The sequence below is a fragment of the Canis lupus genome, chromosome 4 (assembly GCF_048164855.1).
Source record: "Canis lupus baileyi chromosome 4, mCanLup2.hap1, whole genome shotgun sequence".
Classification (NCBI taxonomy): Eukaryota; Metazoa; Chordata; class Mammalia; order Carnivora; family Canidae; genus Canis; species Canis lupus.
Window position 1 is genome coordinate 20,114,228 of NC_132841.1, and position 19,121 is coordinate 20,133,348.

General features: G+C 38.2%; 1 protein-coding gene across 6 annotated transcripts in view; it reads left to right on the forward strand.

Annotated features, from left to right (window-relative positions):
- MYPN (myopalladin) overlaps positions 1 to 19,121 on the forward strand; it is a 110,199-nt gene that overhangs the window by 39,013 nt on the left and 52,065 nt on the right. For all 6 annotated transcript variants that reach the window (XM_072823302.1, XM_072823305.1, XM_072823303.1 and 3 more), the window contains 4 exons: positions 8,757 to 8,932; positions 11,399 to 11,450; positions 14,617 to 14,731; positions 15,958 to 16,029. In XM_072823302.1, coding sequence (XP_072679403.1) covers positions 8,757 to 8,932; positions 11,399 to 11,450; positions 14,617 to 14,731; positions 15,958 to 16,029 — 415 coding nt within the window. The remainder of the gene's footprint in view (positions 1 to 8,756; positions 8,933 to 11,398; positions 11,451 to 14,616; positions 14,732 to 15,957; positions 16,030 to 19,121) is intronic.

Sequence of the window (19,121 nt, forward strand, 5' to 3'; positions counted from 1 at the left end):
CAGTGCACTCTGCCTGGGGAAGAGTAACTTTACTACATGGAGAAAGCTGAGGATGTCATGAAGTAAAAATACTACCTTTGTCTCTTTTAGGCCCTACACCCTTCACATAGGAGATCGGCATTCTTAGACAAAGCTGGGTAAACGCAATTCAAGGAAAGTTCTTTTTTACCCCCAAACTTCTTGAAAAGTGAAAGCAAAACAGGCTTGATGTTATAATAATCCTAATTTGAATTCACTCATTTAACATCTATACAGCAAACATTTTTTGGAGCAGCTCTGATGTGTCATCCACTGTGCCAGGAATCAAATAAACAAGTGATAAACAAAACAAACATGATTACCTCCGCCCTGTGGTGTTTACTGTTCAGTAAGGGAGAGAAATATTAAACAATTAAATCTACAAACCACTGTATAATTGTAAGGGATATCTAGGTTAGCAAAGGAAACAAACATGGAGAGGGAATAATGAATAATAAGAGGTAGGATAGGGACATTGGAAAGGCTGGGGCAGGGCTAAAGAAATGGTCTGAGTAATCATCCTTTTAATGAGCATTATTGCTGGTGAGTCAGAATAACACATCCAAATTACATTTAGAAGTTGTTAATGTGCTAAAGCAATGAGTCATAACATTTATCCAAGTCATATTTTTGATAAAATAGTAACCTAACAGCAGTAACCAAAAATCCAGTTTTATCTGAAAAATGCGTTTCTTCAGCGTCTTCAGTCCCAGGCTTGGTAGCTAACCAAATGAGCAGATCTGGCAAGCTGTCCTGAGTGCATGAAAGCTGGGTCCTTCTTTTTCATTTGACCTGCCTTATTTTCCCAGATCACTGACTCATTTCTGCTGAGCCATGAATCACGTCTGGCACCACTGTCATTCTGTGTCATGAGGCTTTGGCGTTCTAAAACACGTACCTTGGGCAGGGCATTTCTGTGAAAGCATTCCCTAACATGGATAGATGTTTGAAGAGAGTGTGTTTCCCTTCTTATCCTCAAAAGTCTTCTGGGTAGCTGGATAAATTTTAATACTTTTTTAGAAGACAGCCTGACCAGTGCATTATTTCTGAGTGGGTCATGGTGTTAAAGTCAGAGTGACGGTTACTGATTATTCTTTGGGACTGGCTGAAGATCTCTTGCCATCTGAGTAGGACAAAAACGCTTCTGACAGAGAGTTTGGGCATTTGAATCATTCCACTTATCGCCTTCTGGCTGTCCAATTGCTCTAGATGTTTCCACTCTCGTTTTGGTAAGGAAGAAAAACATTAACTAAAGAAATAACATAACCTTATAATGTTTATATAAGAGAAGGTATTTGTTTATTTGTTTTGAAATAGTTATTCCTATTTACTTTATCAAATTAATACAAGTACAGTGCTTACAAAGTCAAATAACATTAAAGAACAGACCAATTTCAACTTTTTGCAGTTTCCTGTCTATTTACCTCTAGATTTCTAAATAATACTCCAGTAGTTCTCATACTTTTTTGTTCTCAGGACCGTTTTACAGTCTTAAAAGTTACCAAAGCCCAAAAGAGGTTTTGTCTATGTGAGTTATATCTATAATTATCATATTAAAAATTAAAACTGGGGAGTGCCTGGCTGGCTCAGTCAACTAAGAATCTACCTTTGGCTCAGGTTATGATCCCAGGGTCCTGGGATTGAGCCCCGCATCTGGCTCCCTGCTCAGTGAAATGTCTGCTTCTTCTCCCTCTGCCTGCAGCTCTCCCTGTTTGTGGTCTGTCACTCTCTCTTTTCAAATAAATAAATAAAATCTTTAAAAAAAAAAAAAGGAAATTAAAACTGAGAAATATTTTAAGTAGTTATTTCTTACTCATTTTTAAGTAACCATAATGAACATGCTAATATAAATAATTTTATGAAAAATAACTACTTTCCAAAAAAAATTTAATGAGAAGAGTAGCATTCTTTTCTATTTCTTGCAAATCTCCTTAATGTCTAACTAAATAGAAGAGTGCTAAGATACTCATATTTGTTTCTACATTCAGTTTGGTGTAATATGCTGTTTGGGTTGAAGTAAACTTTAAAATCTGGCCTTGTCCAGGTATGTAATTGGAAACAGAACAAATATTTCAGTGGCTTTTTCGAATAATGTGGCTATTCCTGCTTAGTACTACATCAAAATTCATCTAGCAGTGGTTTCTAGAAGATTAGTCACAATGTGAAATCTGAAACCATACCAATGAACTTTTGTACTCTGCTATACTAAAACCCTTTGTACATCTTGAACTTTGAATGGATAGTATCATGCACTGGTAATCTGGAAAATGAGTAATGCAGATTTTCCAAATATTGACACATTTTATTATTTAATATTTAAAAAACACATTTGTTAATATCATCATTTGGTTTTATCAAAAAGTAAGTATGGTACTTCCCCTTTAAGTATGGGGAAACCCTAAATTCCAGTGGGGGATACAAGTTTTCCAAAACTTTAATTTTTCCTTGAAAGCTCCAATTTTTTCATTGGCAATAAAAGTATCAGTTATTTTTACTTGAAACAACAGGTTTATCTCATTCATTTCTGAGAAAACATCTGCCAGATACCCAAGTCTGAATAACCATAATTTGTCATTATTCTTTCAAGTTCAATTATGGTTTCATGCATTTAATGCTTAGTTCCACTAAAAAAAAAAATCACACAAGAAATGTGTAGAAATGCTTTATGCTACTTTCCACTTCACCACCCAGAATGTTAGAAAGATATGGCTGAGATTGAATGAAAGTCATAATTTGCACTGCTTCACTGAGGACATTTTTAAGTGAATTTGAAATTAAAATTTTTTAAAAAATATTTTATTTATTTATTCATGAGATAGAGAGAGAGAGAGAGGCAGAGACTCAGGCAGAGGGAGAAGCAGGGACCCCGATGTGGGACTCAATCCCGGGACCCCACAAATCACGACTTGAGCCAAAGGCAGACGCCCAACCGCTGAGCCACCCAGGTGTCCCCTGAAATTTTTTCTTTTAACTGAGTGTGTGGAAGTGAGGAACACAGTGACCATAAGTCAATTTTTGGCAGTGCCTTGATTTTTACTCCTAAGCACCACAGCTTTACTCACTGTTTTTTTTTTTTTTTTTTTGCACCATCAGTATAAATGTAAACACAGTGAAAAGGCAAATATTTTATTTCATTTAAGATTTTTATTTATTTATTCGTGAGAGACACAGAGAGAGAGAGAGAGAGAGGCAGAGACATAGGCAGAGGGAGAAGCAGGCTCCACACAAGGAGCCCGATGTAGGACTCCATCTCAGGACTCCAGGATCATGCCCTGGGCAGAAGGCAGGCACTAAACCTCTGAGCCACCCAGGCATCACAGCAAATATTTTAATACTCTATAAAAATAGCTTTGTCTTCATGGAAAGTGAACTACACTTTGAGAATCACTGTGTTCTGATTGTACTACTGTTGCTTGGCATATTGATACTATTTTCTGTTGACTTCTGATTCCTGAAGATGGCGGTTCAGCACCCCTTTACTAAACCAGCACCTTTGTTGCTATGTTCCTTCACTACCTCAATATAATCAAATTACAGTGTTGTTTAAAAAATATTTTATGTGTGGCGCCTGAGTGGCTGTTGGTCAACTTTTGATTTCAGCTCAGGTCATGATCTCAGGGTTGTGAGATCTACCTGGTGTCTGGCCCACTCTCTCCATCTCTCTTTTAAATAAATAAGTAAATAAGTAAGTAAGTAAATGAATAAATAAATAAATAAATAAAATTTAATGTTTACTTTCTTCTTACTATGTATTATTCACTGACAATCAGGTAGAGTAAAATGACTGTTTCATTGCTTGTACAACTTTCTTTTTTTGACCTGGAATTGATTACTGTCTTGTGTTTTATTTTGTTGTTGTTGTTTTTTATGTGCTTAGTTTTGTGGTCCTATCACAAATTTGTCTCAATTCTCCAATACATTTGTAAAATATCTCTTAAATATTCTATTTCATGCAGTTGAACCATGAGGCCCATTTGTTTCTCTCCAGAGAAATCTCTCCAGAACCCTTCTTCCTTTTGTTCTACTATGAAGCAGCTGCTCCTGCAGCCAGTCACTCAGCCTTTTCCTAGGGCATCCTCAGACTTTCAGAAGACAGGATGCAATCTGCCGAGGGGATCTCCATGCTTGTTTCCCAAACTTGAAATCAGTTACTCTATTTTAAGTTCTCTTCCCCGTTATTAGTGTGTTTTCACACCTCAAACTTAGGTCTCCAAATTCCGACTTATAGGTTTGTGCAGCACAAATTGGCTTCCTTCATTGACATCCTGAAACAGACACTTGATTTTCAGATTTTTCAACTCTCCTGGCTCTTCAATATCCTTTCCACTTTCCAAAAGGTTTTGAGGTCTCAGTCTGCTCTTGTCTCCCTTCTCATTGTTTTGGTTCTTCTGCTTTTATACCTTTTAAAAATTCCTTTATTCTCATTTTAGGGACATTTCAGGAGGGGAGTAAAGATAAATACGTGTAGGATACCTGGGTGGCTCAGCAATTGAGTGTCTGCCTTTGGCTCAGGGCATGGTCCTAGAGTGCTGGGGTCGAGTCCCACATCAGGGTTCCTGCATGGAGCTTGCTTCTCCCTCTGCCTATGTCTCTGCCTCTCTCTCTGTGTCTCTCATGAATAAATAAATAAAATATTTTTTAAAAAGATAAACACATGCTTAATATATTATGTTTGGATGTTCACTGTTTGTACTTAGAAATACACACGCTCTCAGGGTTTGCTATATAAACTCCTCAGGGTTTTTTTTTTTTTTTTAGATTTTATTTATTTATTTGAGAGAGAGAGAGACAAATAAGGGGAGGGGCAGAAGGAAAGGGAGAAGCAGACTCCTCGCTGAGCAGGGAGCCCTATGTGGGGCTTGATCCTAGGACCCTGAGATCATGACCTGAGCCAAAGGCAGACACTTAACTGACTGAGCCACCCAGGTGCCCTCTAAACTACTCTAGGTCTTTTTTTTTTTTTTTTCAAAACCTAATTTTTAAAGATTTTATTTATTTGATTTTTTTAATTTTTATTTATTTATGATAGTCACACAGAGAGAGAGAGAGAGAGAGAGGCAGAGACACAGGCAGAAGGAGAAGCAGGCTCCATGCACCGGGAGCCCGACGTGGGATTCGATCCCGGGTCTCCAGGATCGCGCCCTGGGCCAAAGGCAGGCGCTAAACCACTGCGCCATCCAGGGATCCCACTACTCTAGGTCTTACTGAGATTTATGCCTTGGGAGATTTTATTAGCCCATTTCAGCAGCTACATATATTAGCACTGTCACAACAGATCAAAAATTGGCATAGAATTTGATAAGTTTAACAATAAAATTCTTACAAAATATTAATTATCAGTCCTGTCTGTCATTTGGTCTTTCAACAAATCCAACATATGTTTTCTGAGTACCTGCCATGTATCAGGGCACTGTCGTAGGTGTTGAGATTACATTACTAATAAGGTCCTGTCACGGACTTTACAATCTAGTGGCTGGGGTAGAGAGTACAAACAATAGCAAAGTGAACTGACTTCAGATAATTTCAGATAACAAGTACTGTGAATACAACAAAAGAGGGTAGCATGATAGTGTCTGAGGCTAAGGGGGCTACGTTAGGAAGAGGGCCGGGGAAGGCATCCTCGAGGATGTGACATTTGAGCTGAGGCCTGCTTGACTGATGAGAAGGACCTATCTTTGCAAAGATCTGGGGAAAAGAGAATTTCAGGAAGAACAAAAACCCCTAACATGGAAAATAGTTCAATGTGTTCGCAAAGTAGATAAAAGACCAGTGTGGTTGGAACATAATGAAGAGAGAGTGGCAGGAGAAGGTATCCAGAAGTCAGGGCTTAGAAAGACAGATTTGATTGTAATACCAAATAGAGGTGATATTTGAAATTATGAGATAAGATGGCCAGAGGAGAGTGTCTATAGAGAACTGTACGAGGCACTGTGCATGTTGCAAGAGCATATGAAGCACTGTCCCTACCTTCAAAGAATTGACAATCTGGTCAGATTGGTGGGAGAAGATACATTCCCCAAATAGAGAATAATAAAGACAATGTATCACCAAGCCTTGCATGACATAGCACAGGTTTTTAAAAAAAGAAGTGAAGTTAGAAGAAAGTAAGTGAAGTCAGAAAAAAAAGTGAAGGTAGAAAAAAGTAATAATTTTTTGTATAGGAGATGATATCTGAGCCAAACTGATAGATGAGTTATATTTGCAGCAGCTGAAAGGCAGAAGAAGAGAATCTTAGATAGAAAAAACATGAGCAGAGACTTGAATGTTGGGGTAACTATGACATATTTTTGGAAGAGTAGAGAAAAGCTTGACTTTTCAAATCAAGAAGTAATCGAACGGGTGAATTGCTTTGGAATCTTGCTTTATTAATGGTGAGAGGGAGAGAGTAAAACACTGAATGGTTAGAACTGAAATTATAGTAAAGATTAACAATTGCCAGGATTCCTTGATTTTTGACATTGAATAGTCCTAACACCTTCTCACTTAATTACTTTTTATTATGATGTTGATGAATAATCATTATTTCAAAAAATGAAAACAATATAAAAAGGGGTACACTGAGATATCTCCCTCCTATCCGTGTTCATCCACCTTATTTTCCCTCCTTCCCAGTAGGGAGCCAGCTTTGATTTTCATTTCAATCTTACCAGTTTTCTTTATACAAATGCAAACAACATGATTATATCTTATTTTTTGCACCCCTGTGCTAGTTTCCTTGGGCTATTGTAACAAAGTGCCACAAACTGGGTGAAATAAACTCTGTTTTGGAGGTTAGAAGTCCAAAACCGAAGTGTCACCAGGACCATACTCTCTTTGAGACTCTTGGCAGACTTCTTTCTCATCTCTTCTGGCTCATGGTGGTGGCTGTCAGGCCTTGGCATTCCTTGGCTTGTAGCTGCCTCACTCCAATCCCTGCCTCTGCCATCAAATGCCATTCTCTCTGTGTCTCTGTCTTCACATAGGATTTTCCTCTTCTTAAAGAACCCCATTCATACTGGATTAGGACCTATCCTAGTAGTTTCATTGTAACTAGATTGTGTCTGAAAAGACCCTATTTCCAAATAAGGTCATATTCCCAAGTACTGGGGCTTAGGACTTCAACATATCCTTTGAGAAAGGATAATTCAACCCGAAACAACCCACATTTTTTTTACATAAATATTCCATATTCACTATTCTGTACCTCCCTGTTAAATTTTTAATTATATATCTTGTGGTTCTTTCCATATCAATGCACAGTGATCTTTCTCAATCTCTTTATACAGTTGCATAGTGTTCCATTATGTGGCTGTATCAGTTTGTTTCATAAGACCCCTAGCTATGGACACTGAAGTTGTTTCCAGTCTTTCACTACTTAAATGAGTAATGTGTGCATTTGCCATTTTGTATGCAAGCAAGTGTATCTGTGTGAAAGGTTCCCATAAGTGGAATTGTTGGGTCAAAAGATGAACACATCTGTAATTTTGGCAGATATTGCCATATTCTTTTAATAGGGGTTGTACTATTTGCATTCATACTAACAGTGGATGACACTCATCAAACTTTTAGAGTTTTGCTAACATGTTACATGAGAAATTGTATTTCTTTATTGTTTTTATGTCTTTTTCTCTTTTTATGCACCTCTACATTTTTAAATATTTATTTATTTATTTATTTGAGAGAGAGAGAGAGAGAGTGCACATGCACATGCAAGCAGCATGAAGGCAAAGAGAGGGAAGGGCAGAGAAAGAGAACTCCAGCAGACTCCCCACTGATCAGGGATCCCAATGTGGGGCTAGATTCCACAACCCCAAGATCATGACCTGAGCCAAAATGAATAGTCAGATGCTTAACTGACTGAGCCATCCTTAACTGACTGAGCCATCCAGGCACCACTAAACATTGTTGTATGTATTATTTTATGTAAATTCTTAGCCAAAAAAAAACTATAACAAAAATTTCTAACCTCAGATATATAGATCAAAATAAAATACCAACCTATAGAAACAATCTTAGGTTATTAGCCACTGTGGTGCCAATACTGAAGAATATGACCCATCCTCATTACTCTGACAACTCAAGTAATGGAACAAAATAATTTTCATTTAGCTAGGTTAGATGCAATCTGATAGTTGGGAATGAGTGCATTCAACCTCATGAAATTTTAATATCCCTTAGATTCTCTCCAAATAAGAAAAGGAACATTTACTTAACACATAGTATAGGCAGCTATACATCTTTTTAGGAGAAGCCAAATTCCACCTCAAAGACCCTTCTCCTTGTGATCATTTGTATTTGCTTTCTCATCCATCTTCTTTCAGTTGTATCATTCTTTTTTTTTTTTTTTTAAGATTTTACTTATTTATTTTAGAGAGAAAAAGAGAGTGCAAGAGCAGGGGGAGGAGCAGAGAAAGAGGGACAAACAGATTCTGTGCTGAGCGTGGAGCCTGACTCAGTGCTCCATCGCACAACCCTGAGTTCATGACCTGAGCCAAAGCCAAGAGTCAGGCACTTGACCGACTGAGCCACCCAGGTGCCCCACTCAGTTGTATCATTGTTAATATGAGCCACTTTCTAATTTCCTGAATAAAGTGTCAGTATAGTCTGAATACTGATAACTTTTCTCATTGTTATAATCAAATTATATCATTTAATGTTCTGATTCCAAGTTTTCACAGTTTTCTTCTTAGTGAACATCTGGAGCATCTATGTAATTAATTTTCACACTTCAGTCATGTGCAATATTTCCTTCTTTGCAGGTGGTACTGTGAAGGCAAGGAGCTTGAAAATTCCCCAGACATTCATATTGTCCAGGCAGGAAATCTGCATTCACTGACCATTGCTGAAGCCTTCGAAGAAGACACAGGACGCTATTCCTGCTTTGCTTCTAACATCTATGGGACAGATTCAACCTCTGCCGAGATTTATATAGAAGGTAAAACAAGATACTCTTAGAGCATAGCACTTACTGGTAAGACATATACTTATAATAAATATTTATCGAAGGCCTATGGTACCACCACACTCTTCTAGGCAGTGGGGGACAATAGTAGTGAAACAAGTAGACAAAAGTTCATGGACAGATGGAATTTACACTTCAATGAGAGAGATAAAAAATAAATGAGATAAATAAATAAAATATGTAATATGGGAGGTATATGAAATGGTTCTGATTACCAATTCCAATACGTGTGCAGTGTGTGAGGTTGGGTATCCTACAGCTTAACTCACTATTTACCTGGATACAGTGTCAGATCTAAGAGGTTAAGGGCTTAGTTCTACAAGACTGCTCCTGCCTCACTTCAGATGCCAATCACAAGTATTAGGTCCCCCAAGTTATCCACAACTTCTATCTCACTTAGCTACAAATCAGAGGTTTCAACAACCCCCTCTTTGAGTTCAATTAATTTGCTAGAGTGCTTACAGAACTCAGGGAGACACTTATTTATATTCACCAGCTTATTAAAAGATATGATAGAGGATCCAGATGAACAGCCACATGAAAAGATAGATAGGGTGAGGTCTGAGAAGGTCTGGGGTGCATTGAGCTTCTATACCTGCTGAGTTGAGGTGTGCCTACACTGGATGTATTTGCCAACCTGGAAGCTCTTCATACTGCTGGGATTTTATGGAAGCTTCCTCATGTAGCATGATCAATTATTATCTCCATTTCCTACCCCCTCTTCCTTCTCAGGAGGATGGCAGATAGGGCTGAAAATTCGGAGCTTCTAATCATGGCTTGGTTTTTCTGGTGACCAGCCCTCATTTAGGAACCATCTAGAGTCACCTCATTAGAACAAAAGATGCTCTTGTGCTCTTATGATTTAGGAGTTTATAAGAGTTTTAGGAGCCCTGAGGGGTTCAAAGACAAATATTAGAATAAGATATGTTCATGACTTAGGAAATTATAAGAGTATTAGCAGCGCATGCATGTGTATGGGTGTGGAGTGGGGCTGCAATTCTACAGATAGGGTGGTCAGGGAATACTTCACTAATCAGGTGACATATGAGTGAATCCCTGGAAAAAAAGGGAGGGAGCCACAAGTATATTCAAGGGAAAACCACTCCAGGTGGAGAAATCACTAAGTACACACCGTGAGGTGGAAGTGAGCCTGTGTTTAAGTATAGAGATGAACCAATGTGGCCAGGATGGAGCAAAACAAGGTAAAAAATAACAGATGAAGTCAGAAGTCCAAGATGGGGTAGAGGTGGGAGGATGCAGGTGAGCAGATTGTATTGGTCTTTGCAGGTCATTGTAAGGACTTTGGCTTTTACTCTGAGGGAGATGAGAAGCTGTAGAGGATTCTGAGCAGAAATGTGACCCAAGCTGGCTTAGCTTTTAATGGGGTTACCCTGGTTCCTGGTAGAGAATATACCTCAGAGAGTCAAGGATACAGGCAGGGAGACTATTTGGGAGCATTGAAAGGCATTTACATCAGTGTCAAATTTACATGACTAATTTTAGGGACAAAATCAATTTGTGTTTCTTATGTATCTGCCTAAGTTTTTGTTCCATTTTATCTCATCTCTGAGTTTTTCTGAGGACTATTTTTTAGCACTTTTATCATCTATAATACCTTTTGTATGCCTTGGTTTTAGCATTTAAATATTGTATTATTTTGGTATAAGGGCTCATTCACCAACTAGATTGTAAAGCTGGGAGTGTTTCATTCTTTTTTATAACTTTAATACCTTAGGTATTACCAAATACATAGTGAATTTTTGATAAACATTTATTGAATATATGCATGAATAATGACAATAATGAATAATGCATGATAGAAGTGTGTTGCATGTTTTTATCCTCAAATTTTTAGAGTACAATAAATACCTCCAGATTTAGCCCAGTTATATCTTCCTGGAATTCACTATCTTGAGAAGTAAATCCAAGATCAAAGCTTTTCTATCAGTGCTGAGATTGGATTGCTGATTTTTTAAATTTCTGGCAACAGAGCTTCAAACACCCCCACTCCCAAGATGAAGTATGACTTGTTAATATTAGGGCTGGGCGGAAGAGCATCCACCTACACCTGCAATGTTTAGAATCCAATGTAATCCCTCCTTTTATTTAATCTGTGTAGGCCAAGAGCAAGAGGATTTACAGACAGCATAAAATGTCTGCAAAAACTGCTCTGTTAGAGGCATCGGCAGGTGTTTTATATACCAGAACATGTGGCATTTGGGCCAGTTAATTTGAACTTTGTCGCTAACTAGCCATATGACCTTGAGTGAGTCCTTCAACTACTTAGGGTCTATTTTCTTATTTGTAAAATTGGGTGTTATTGTAGAAAATCACTGAGTTCATATCTAGGTCTAAAGTCCCATAGGTCTTCAAATGCCTAGAAACTAGTTTAAAAAATTATCATCTTAAAGATTTCATGTCTTGTTTTTACTTTTCCAGGGGTTTCTTCTTCTGACTCAGAAGGGGACCCTAACAAGGAAGAGATGAATCGGTAATTCTAATTTCTATCTTATAGCTTTAACATTCTCAGATCCTGAGAAAGCTGCTAATTGGTTTAGTAGAACTTGAAAAGGGTAGACCTCAAGAAATACGTATTGAGTGGATTTAGAGAACTCTACTTCTTTTGCTTTAAGTCTTGTCTAACAGATGAATTTTAATATTCCTAATATTTTAAAAATGTGATATCACTTATCATCATACTTATATCATCATGCTATATCATATTTATATCTATAAAGTAAAACGCAAATAGCCCAGTGCTTCAAAAAAAATCTTGTTTTGTGACTAAATAATAATATTCATAAGGACACAAAACCTGGTTAACCTAAATTATATGTGCGAGTGATCTGAGTAAGTCATAAGCATTTTGTTAAACAATTATACCAAATACTGAACAAAGATATCCTCCATTCTTTAATTTCCCCAACCATCAACTAAGCACCTACTCTATACCAGATGCTTCATTAGACGCAATGGATAATAAGAAAAATCAGATGCTTCCTACCTGTGAGACGTTCACAGTCTACTAGAGGGAAATATATAACAAATATAGCAAGAGATATATGCCAAGCATATAGACAGTAAAAGTAATAAAGTGTAATAGACTATGATGTAACCATGAGCAGGATATATAGGCCTTGGTACAAAGGTCTCTTAATTGTTTGGAGAAGGAATGAGAGATCAGGAAAGGCTTCACAGAGTTGGTGACCTTGAGCTGAGTCTTAAAAGAACAGTAGGTGGACACCCCCAAACAAGGAAGGAAAAAGCATTTTCAGGTAAAGGAAGCTGTGACAGAGGGATGGGACCTGAAAACAGATAGAACATCCATTCCCTGAGATCACCTGAAACAAACAGCAACATTTGGAAGACTGGTTAGAGCTGTTGACTGTGTTTGCAAATTCTGTCCTCCCTTACAGAGGGAAAGCGCCTTAAGGGCAGAGGTCATGTCTTATTCTTTAAAATCCTTTGCGTGTGCTTACCTTGGATCAATAATTTGCTTTTAGCTTTTGTGCAGATATGAAAACTCATAACCAGAGTAAACAATTTCTCCCGTTTAATTCTCTTCCTTATTCTCGTGGCTTTGGTGCAATTCCTCCTTCTTTCCTGACTCTTTGTGCCAGTCACCTCCTTACAGTTGCTCCAGCCCTTTTCTCTCTTTTACAGTCTCCAAACTACAACCAGTTATTCTCTAAAAGATAATTCTGATCCTATTATTTCCCTGACTTAAAAAAAATATTATCTATGGGAAAATAAAAACCAAGCACAAAATGAACAACATTAAAAAAATTTAACATGACATATAAAGCCTGATTGAGTAGAGTATTAATGTGGCTTTTCTGACATCTCAGGCTCTCTACACTGCTCCCATCTCACTCAAGCAATGTACATCATTGCTTAATGTACATACACTCCTATGTATTCTTCAAGGCCCAGTCAAGTTCTCTAATAAACTCCTCCTCCATTGCACATTTCTTACTTCTTCCTCAAGGCTCTCATAACATGGTTTACAAGCCTACTGGGTAGGAATTTTGATATACAAATTTAAGCAAGAAATATTTCAGTTGATTATTTTCTTTAAATATGCTTTTGGTAGATAGGATTTTTTTTAAAAATATTTTTATTTATTTATTCAAGAGAGACACAGAGAGAGAGAGAGAGACAAGAGACACAGGCAGAGGGAGGAGCAGGCTCCTCGCAGGAAGCCCGATGTGGGACTTGATCCCAGATCTCCAGGATCACGCCCTGGGCTGAAGGTGGCGCTAAATTGCTGAGCCACCTGGGCGGCCCGGTAGGTAGGATTTAGCTTCAGTTCTGTGTAAAGGACACCAAAATAATAGTAACTTAACACAGATATTTATTTCCCATTTACATAAACATATGGATTTGGCTGATAGAGTGGCTCTACATTTCACTGGGTTCCAGTTGGCTTCTAGCTTCGTCTCACATCTTAGTCTTAGGAAGGAATAAAGGGCATTCCCACTCCCTTCTTAAGATCATTCTCCTTAGATAACATACATCACTATCCTTCAAGTCCCATGACCAGAGAGAAGTCATGTGGCCATACCTTGCTTAATGATGGTCAGGAAATCCAATCTTTACTTGGAATGGTCATGTAAAGAAATCAGGAATTCTATTATTACAGAAGAAAAAAATGGATTCTTTGGGGACACTGATAGTTTGTATATCACTATATAATTCTGCTTCTGAGACCCCACCCTTCTTGGCTGGGAAAAAATTCAATCATTCATTGTGGGGCATCCCTTTCCCCCTCCATAGCTGTGCAGATGATAGATATAGACATAGTCATAATGTTTATATTAAACTGCTCCAAACATCTTACACGAGTTACCTTATTTAATCCTTACAAAGTAAGAATTATTATTTACCCATTTTAGAGATGAAGAAGCTGAGGCAGAAGGAGGTAACAGCTGGACAAAAGGGAAGCCCATCCTGTCATTAATCCCTACAGAATATGGGTGGGAAACCTAGGTCCCAGACCTCAAGGTCCTATCAAGTCCAGCGCTTTGTTGCTTCCCGACCCGCTTGGTACTGATATCTTTAATAAGACAGGGAACCCCTCTGAACTCTGGTTCTCCCTCTTGTCAGGTTCTCGGACAAGATTCTCAGACCTCTCTCTTCTCCACAGCAAAACCAAAATAATCTCCCTTCCACAGTTTTCTTATGAATATTTCCTGGCTCTTTTGCTCTTCAAATAATAATTTAATTTGCATAAACTTGAAGAACTTGTTGACTCAGGCTATTTCTGCTTTCTGCCATGCCAAAATCCCACAAGCAACGGTTTATAGCTGGCCTTTTACTTGGAAGGGAAGGGGGAGGAAAAATACAGAGGACAACAACAACAAAAATCTCAAAAAAATTATCTTCTGCACTTGTCTTGAATCTCAGTTAGTTATGAATGTGCCTGTGTCCCCAGCTGAGAGTAACTAACTCAAGGACTCTAGTGGCATGTTATCATCTTCCTGTTGACACTATCAAAGTGTGTAGCAAAGAAGTGTAAGCATTTGCAGAATATTGTTGAACAAAGATTTTTTATTACACCTAACTGTGAGAAGTGATGAGATTATTAGCTTTTCTGAAAGAATTTTCGTAAGCAATGATAAGTCTGTTTTAAAATCTATATTTTAATTATTTCTCAGAATCCAGAAGCCTAAAGAAGTGTCATCTGCTCCCACTACTTCTGCAGCCATTCCTTCAGCAGCACCCAAAGCCCATAATGTGGTGGCCCAGCCCAGTGTATCAACCATCCAAAAGGTACAAGAAACACAAGTGCCATGGACTGTGACGGGCAGGCACTGTGACCATGCCCACCTTGTATGGCATGATTGTATTCTCCTCTGTCACAGCTTCATGACTTTGGGCAATATGCTTCCATGGTCATGATAATTGCGATGTACTTCTGATGTAGGCTATCAGCGTTTCCTATTGTTTTGGGTACATATTCTCTAGCTTCATAGGCAAATTTCACGGGAAAAGAAACTCTTTATAAATTATTTTGTAATATGATATTCCAGCTTAATGAAGGGCATTGATTATGTATACAAAGAGTTGCCAGCTCTCCTACTGGCCTAGGCAGGAAACTCTGTATCATGTAACTCAGCTTCTTGGAGCTGCAAATAATTCTACTTTCTAAGATACAACTACCATGAAATGAGTTTTTAGAAAGGATTAAATCCTCTCATCCTTAATGATGATGATGATAATGATGATGATGATGATGATATTGTAAAAACATTCAAAAGATACAGAAGTATACTCGATAAAAATCTTGGTCAAGGTACTACTCCCATGCCCCGACTCCTCCAGGGTACCTCTTGTTAATAGTTTCTAGCAGACAGTTTCACGCGTTTTCTATGCATGTGTAGGAATATATATATATATAATATTTTAAAAATGTGAAATCACACTAATCTAAACACATTTGTAATATGTTATTGATATATTTATTTATGTATAAGTAAACATATTGATCTATGACTTTAAAAAAAAGTTCAGTTTCTTATTTAATCCATTTGGTAATGCAGAGGGGTCACATTTTAGTTCTAATCCAGTAGTTTTCAAGCTGTGATCTGTGGAGACCTGGATTTTATGGAACTTCCTCAGAGGTTTAAGGTTATTTACAGGCAATAGAGCTTTCTTTGTGTGTTGAGGGTGGGCAGCACTTATTTACAACCACTGTGACCCCTCCTGGAAACCAAATCATTAGAATCATCATGTTATATTAGAATTGAACAGCAAGTTATAAGAGCAGATTTAACAAATGAAAACAAAAACGAAAAACAAAAAACAACCACCATTACCTAGAAAGAAATACAAGCAGTTCAGCATAAAGTCTGAAGTCTGTGATTCATAGACTTAGAAAATAACAGTCTTTTGGTTTTAGATTAATTGGAGGCACCAAATTCTGTAGATTTGTTCTATCTATCATCTAGGTAGTAATCATGGTGACAATGAATCTATTGTTGATTCCCTTCTAATAGTGTCAGAGCCCTACCAACTATCTGCAAGGATTGGATGGAAAACCTATCATTGCAGCTCCTGTGTTTACAAAGGTAATCAAAATATTACTTCTTTCTGTCATGGGTTTAAACATACCATACTACTCATACAAAATTGTTGGATCCCAGGTTTCCTGATTTAGCTCAGGGTTTTGGTCTTTTATAAGTACAGTGTAGGTTTGGGGGTTTTGGGTAGTTGTTACTATGTCACTACAAGTTCCAGATTTCTAATAACTTGTTTGCATAATGAGAGGAATGTCTTCCCCACTCACCACATTGATCTCTACAGCCATATTCTTGCTGTTAAATACAATAGCCATACCTGGGGGTCAGATGGTAAGTTTCCAACCACTCACTACTGCAGAGGTTTCTCAGGACTTTCAGAGGAATCAGGTTGCAGGCACATGTCTTTGGTGTTCAAGGAGATGGGAGTTAAATGCTCTTAGGAGGCTTAACAGAAAGGAACACACTAGGACAAAGAATTCTCTTTTTCTATTCCACGGTATCAACTGTTGCGGTGGCATCAAATTCTGGGTCTCGTAGTCTTTGTATTTAGAACTGGAAAATTTACTCACCACTTTCGCTTACAAATGAAAACACAAGGGAGGGCCAAGGACATGAAGCAGTTTATCCAATGTCATAAAGCTAGTTAGTAGCAGAATCCAGACTAGAAACAAGTTCTCCCAATTCCCAGTTGATTATTCCTTCCTTTATATAACATAGATTTTGTTTATGTGTTGCCCAAGACAACAAATTTAAAAGTGAAAATTGAGTCCCATTTGATTTTTTTTTTTTTTTGGTATTATGAAGACCACATGAATGGACTCTGTACCTGGAATATAGATTATTGTTTGTATGAACGCCAAACTTAGGCCCAAAGAGATCTTGTCCTGTCAGAGGTATGCTTTAGTTTAGAGCAGTGGTTCTCAATCTGAGTTAACTTTATCTCCTTGAGGGGCATTTTTAATGTTTGTAAATATTGGTGGTTGTCACAACAGGGAGATTATGCTGTTGGCATCCAGAGATGCTGCTAAATGTCTTCTAATGCATAGAATGACAGCCTTCTATGTGGTGTTCTGACTGAGTGGGGGCAAGTGGGTGTGAGTGATGAAAGAAATCACCCAAAGCAAAAGAAAGGAGATAGAAGTTTATTGACTACACTGCAAGGGAGCAGCAGGCAGGACAGCAAAGAAGAAACTATCTAGGACAAGGCAGTAGTGAGGGGGTGTAGTTATAGAGTGGAGTGAGGGCATATGGGGTTTTCTCTTTTTTGGTAATCTTAGGAACTGTGCCAGGTAGTAAGTAGCCCATTGGTTGGTTAGGAACTATGGCTTACTGAGCCTGTTTGCACTGAGCTCGGTGGTTGCTGTCACCCTTCTGCTTTGGTCAAGTTTCTATTGCTCAAGCTTATTGCTCAAAAGCAGCTTCTACACCTCCCACAATAAAGAATTCTCTGGCCCAAATTATCAATAGTCCTGAGGCTGAAAAATCATGGTTCAAACCAAAATGGCAAAAACAGTATATTTCCCAATGACTATTAACCCTAAAGGAAGAGCTAAATGCAAAACTTCCGTGGAAACATCAGTTTTAGGAAAGTTCCATCATATCGGTTCATCCAAAATGGTTTTCCAAAATCAAGCAGAGTCTAGATTGAGACACATTTATCCATATCAGTTGGGCAGACATTCTTATGGGAAGCAAGATGCCTTTTGATTTTTCGGGTTTGTTTCTTATAATCTGCTTTTGGAATTTCAGCCTTGCTATTTTCAAAGACTTGACGTAGGAAAGCAACATGTTTGTGACTTGGAGAATATAAGACTTTGGTGAAGAGTTATAAGTGGACCTTTGAATAGGGGTGTGTGTGTGTGTGTCTGCGTGTGCGTAATACAGCCAATAGTGCTACCTCTAATTGTCTCTTATTTCAGTAAGTCATCTAGCCTTAGAGCTTAAGTGCTGCAGAATTGGGACTTTTTAAAAAGATTTAATTTATTTATTTGAGAGAGAGCAAGAAAGAGAGTACGAGTAGGGGTGAGGGGCAGCAGGAGAAAGAGAAGCAGACTCCCCACTGAGCAGGGAGCCCAAAGTGGGGCCAGTCCCAGGAGTCTGGGATCATGACCCGAGCCAAAGGCAGATGCTTACCCTACTGAGCTACCCAGGTGCCCTGAATCAGAATATTTTAATTTTTCATGCCCTTTTGTCACACCCTAAAGACAGTGCTGACTCTTCAAGGCAACTAAACTATAAAATAATTTATACCCAGTCCCAGCTGAAATCTCCTCTCTCCTCTTCCTCACCACCACCTGCTCAGCCAGACACCAGACAAGTGTCCTTGTCTCCTTCTACTCACTTTCAAAGCTTCCCAGGTATTCTGTCTTCCCTGCATCTGCATCCCCAGTGCATAACTTTTGTACATATAGCCACTAATAAAGCCATTTGCTTTTGTGTCCCTTCCAAGCAACTCAAAGGCTCTAATAGCTAGATAGAAGTCCATGAAGGAAATAATAGGTCCAAAGCTCTTTTTATTATTCCAATAAATCCAATAGGACTTTAGTGCTTACTTTTTACATTTAATTTTCATGGGCTACACAGCAAATATCATTCTCAATGGGGAAGCACTGGGAGCCTTTCCCCTAAGATCAGGAACAAGACAGGGATGTCCACTCTCACCACTGCTATTCAACATAGTACTGGAAGTCCTAGCCTCAGCAATCAGACAACAAAAAGACATTAAAGGCATTCAAATTGGCAAAGAAGAAGTCAAACTCTCCCTCTTCGTCGATGACATGATACTCTACATAGAAAACCCAAAAGCCTCCACCCCAAGATTGCTAGAACTCATACAGCAATTTGGTAGCGTGACAGGATACAAATCAATGCCCAGAAGTCAGTGGCATTTCTATACACTAACAATGAGACTGAAGAAAGAGAAATTAAGGAGTCAATCCCATTTACAATTGCACCCAAAAGCATAAGATACCTAGGACTAAACCTAACGAAAGAGGTTAAGGATCTATACCCTAAAAACTATAGAACACTTCTGAAAGAAATTGAGGAAGACACAAAGAGATGGAAAAATATTCCATGCTCATGGATTGGAAGAATTAATATTGTGAAAATGTCAATGTTACCCAGGGCAATTTACACAT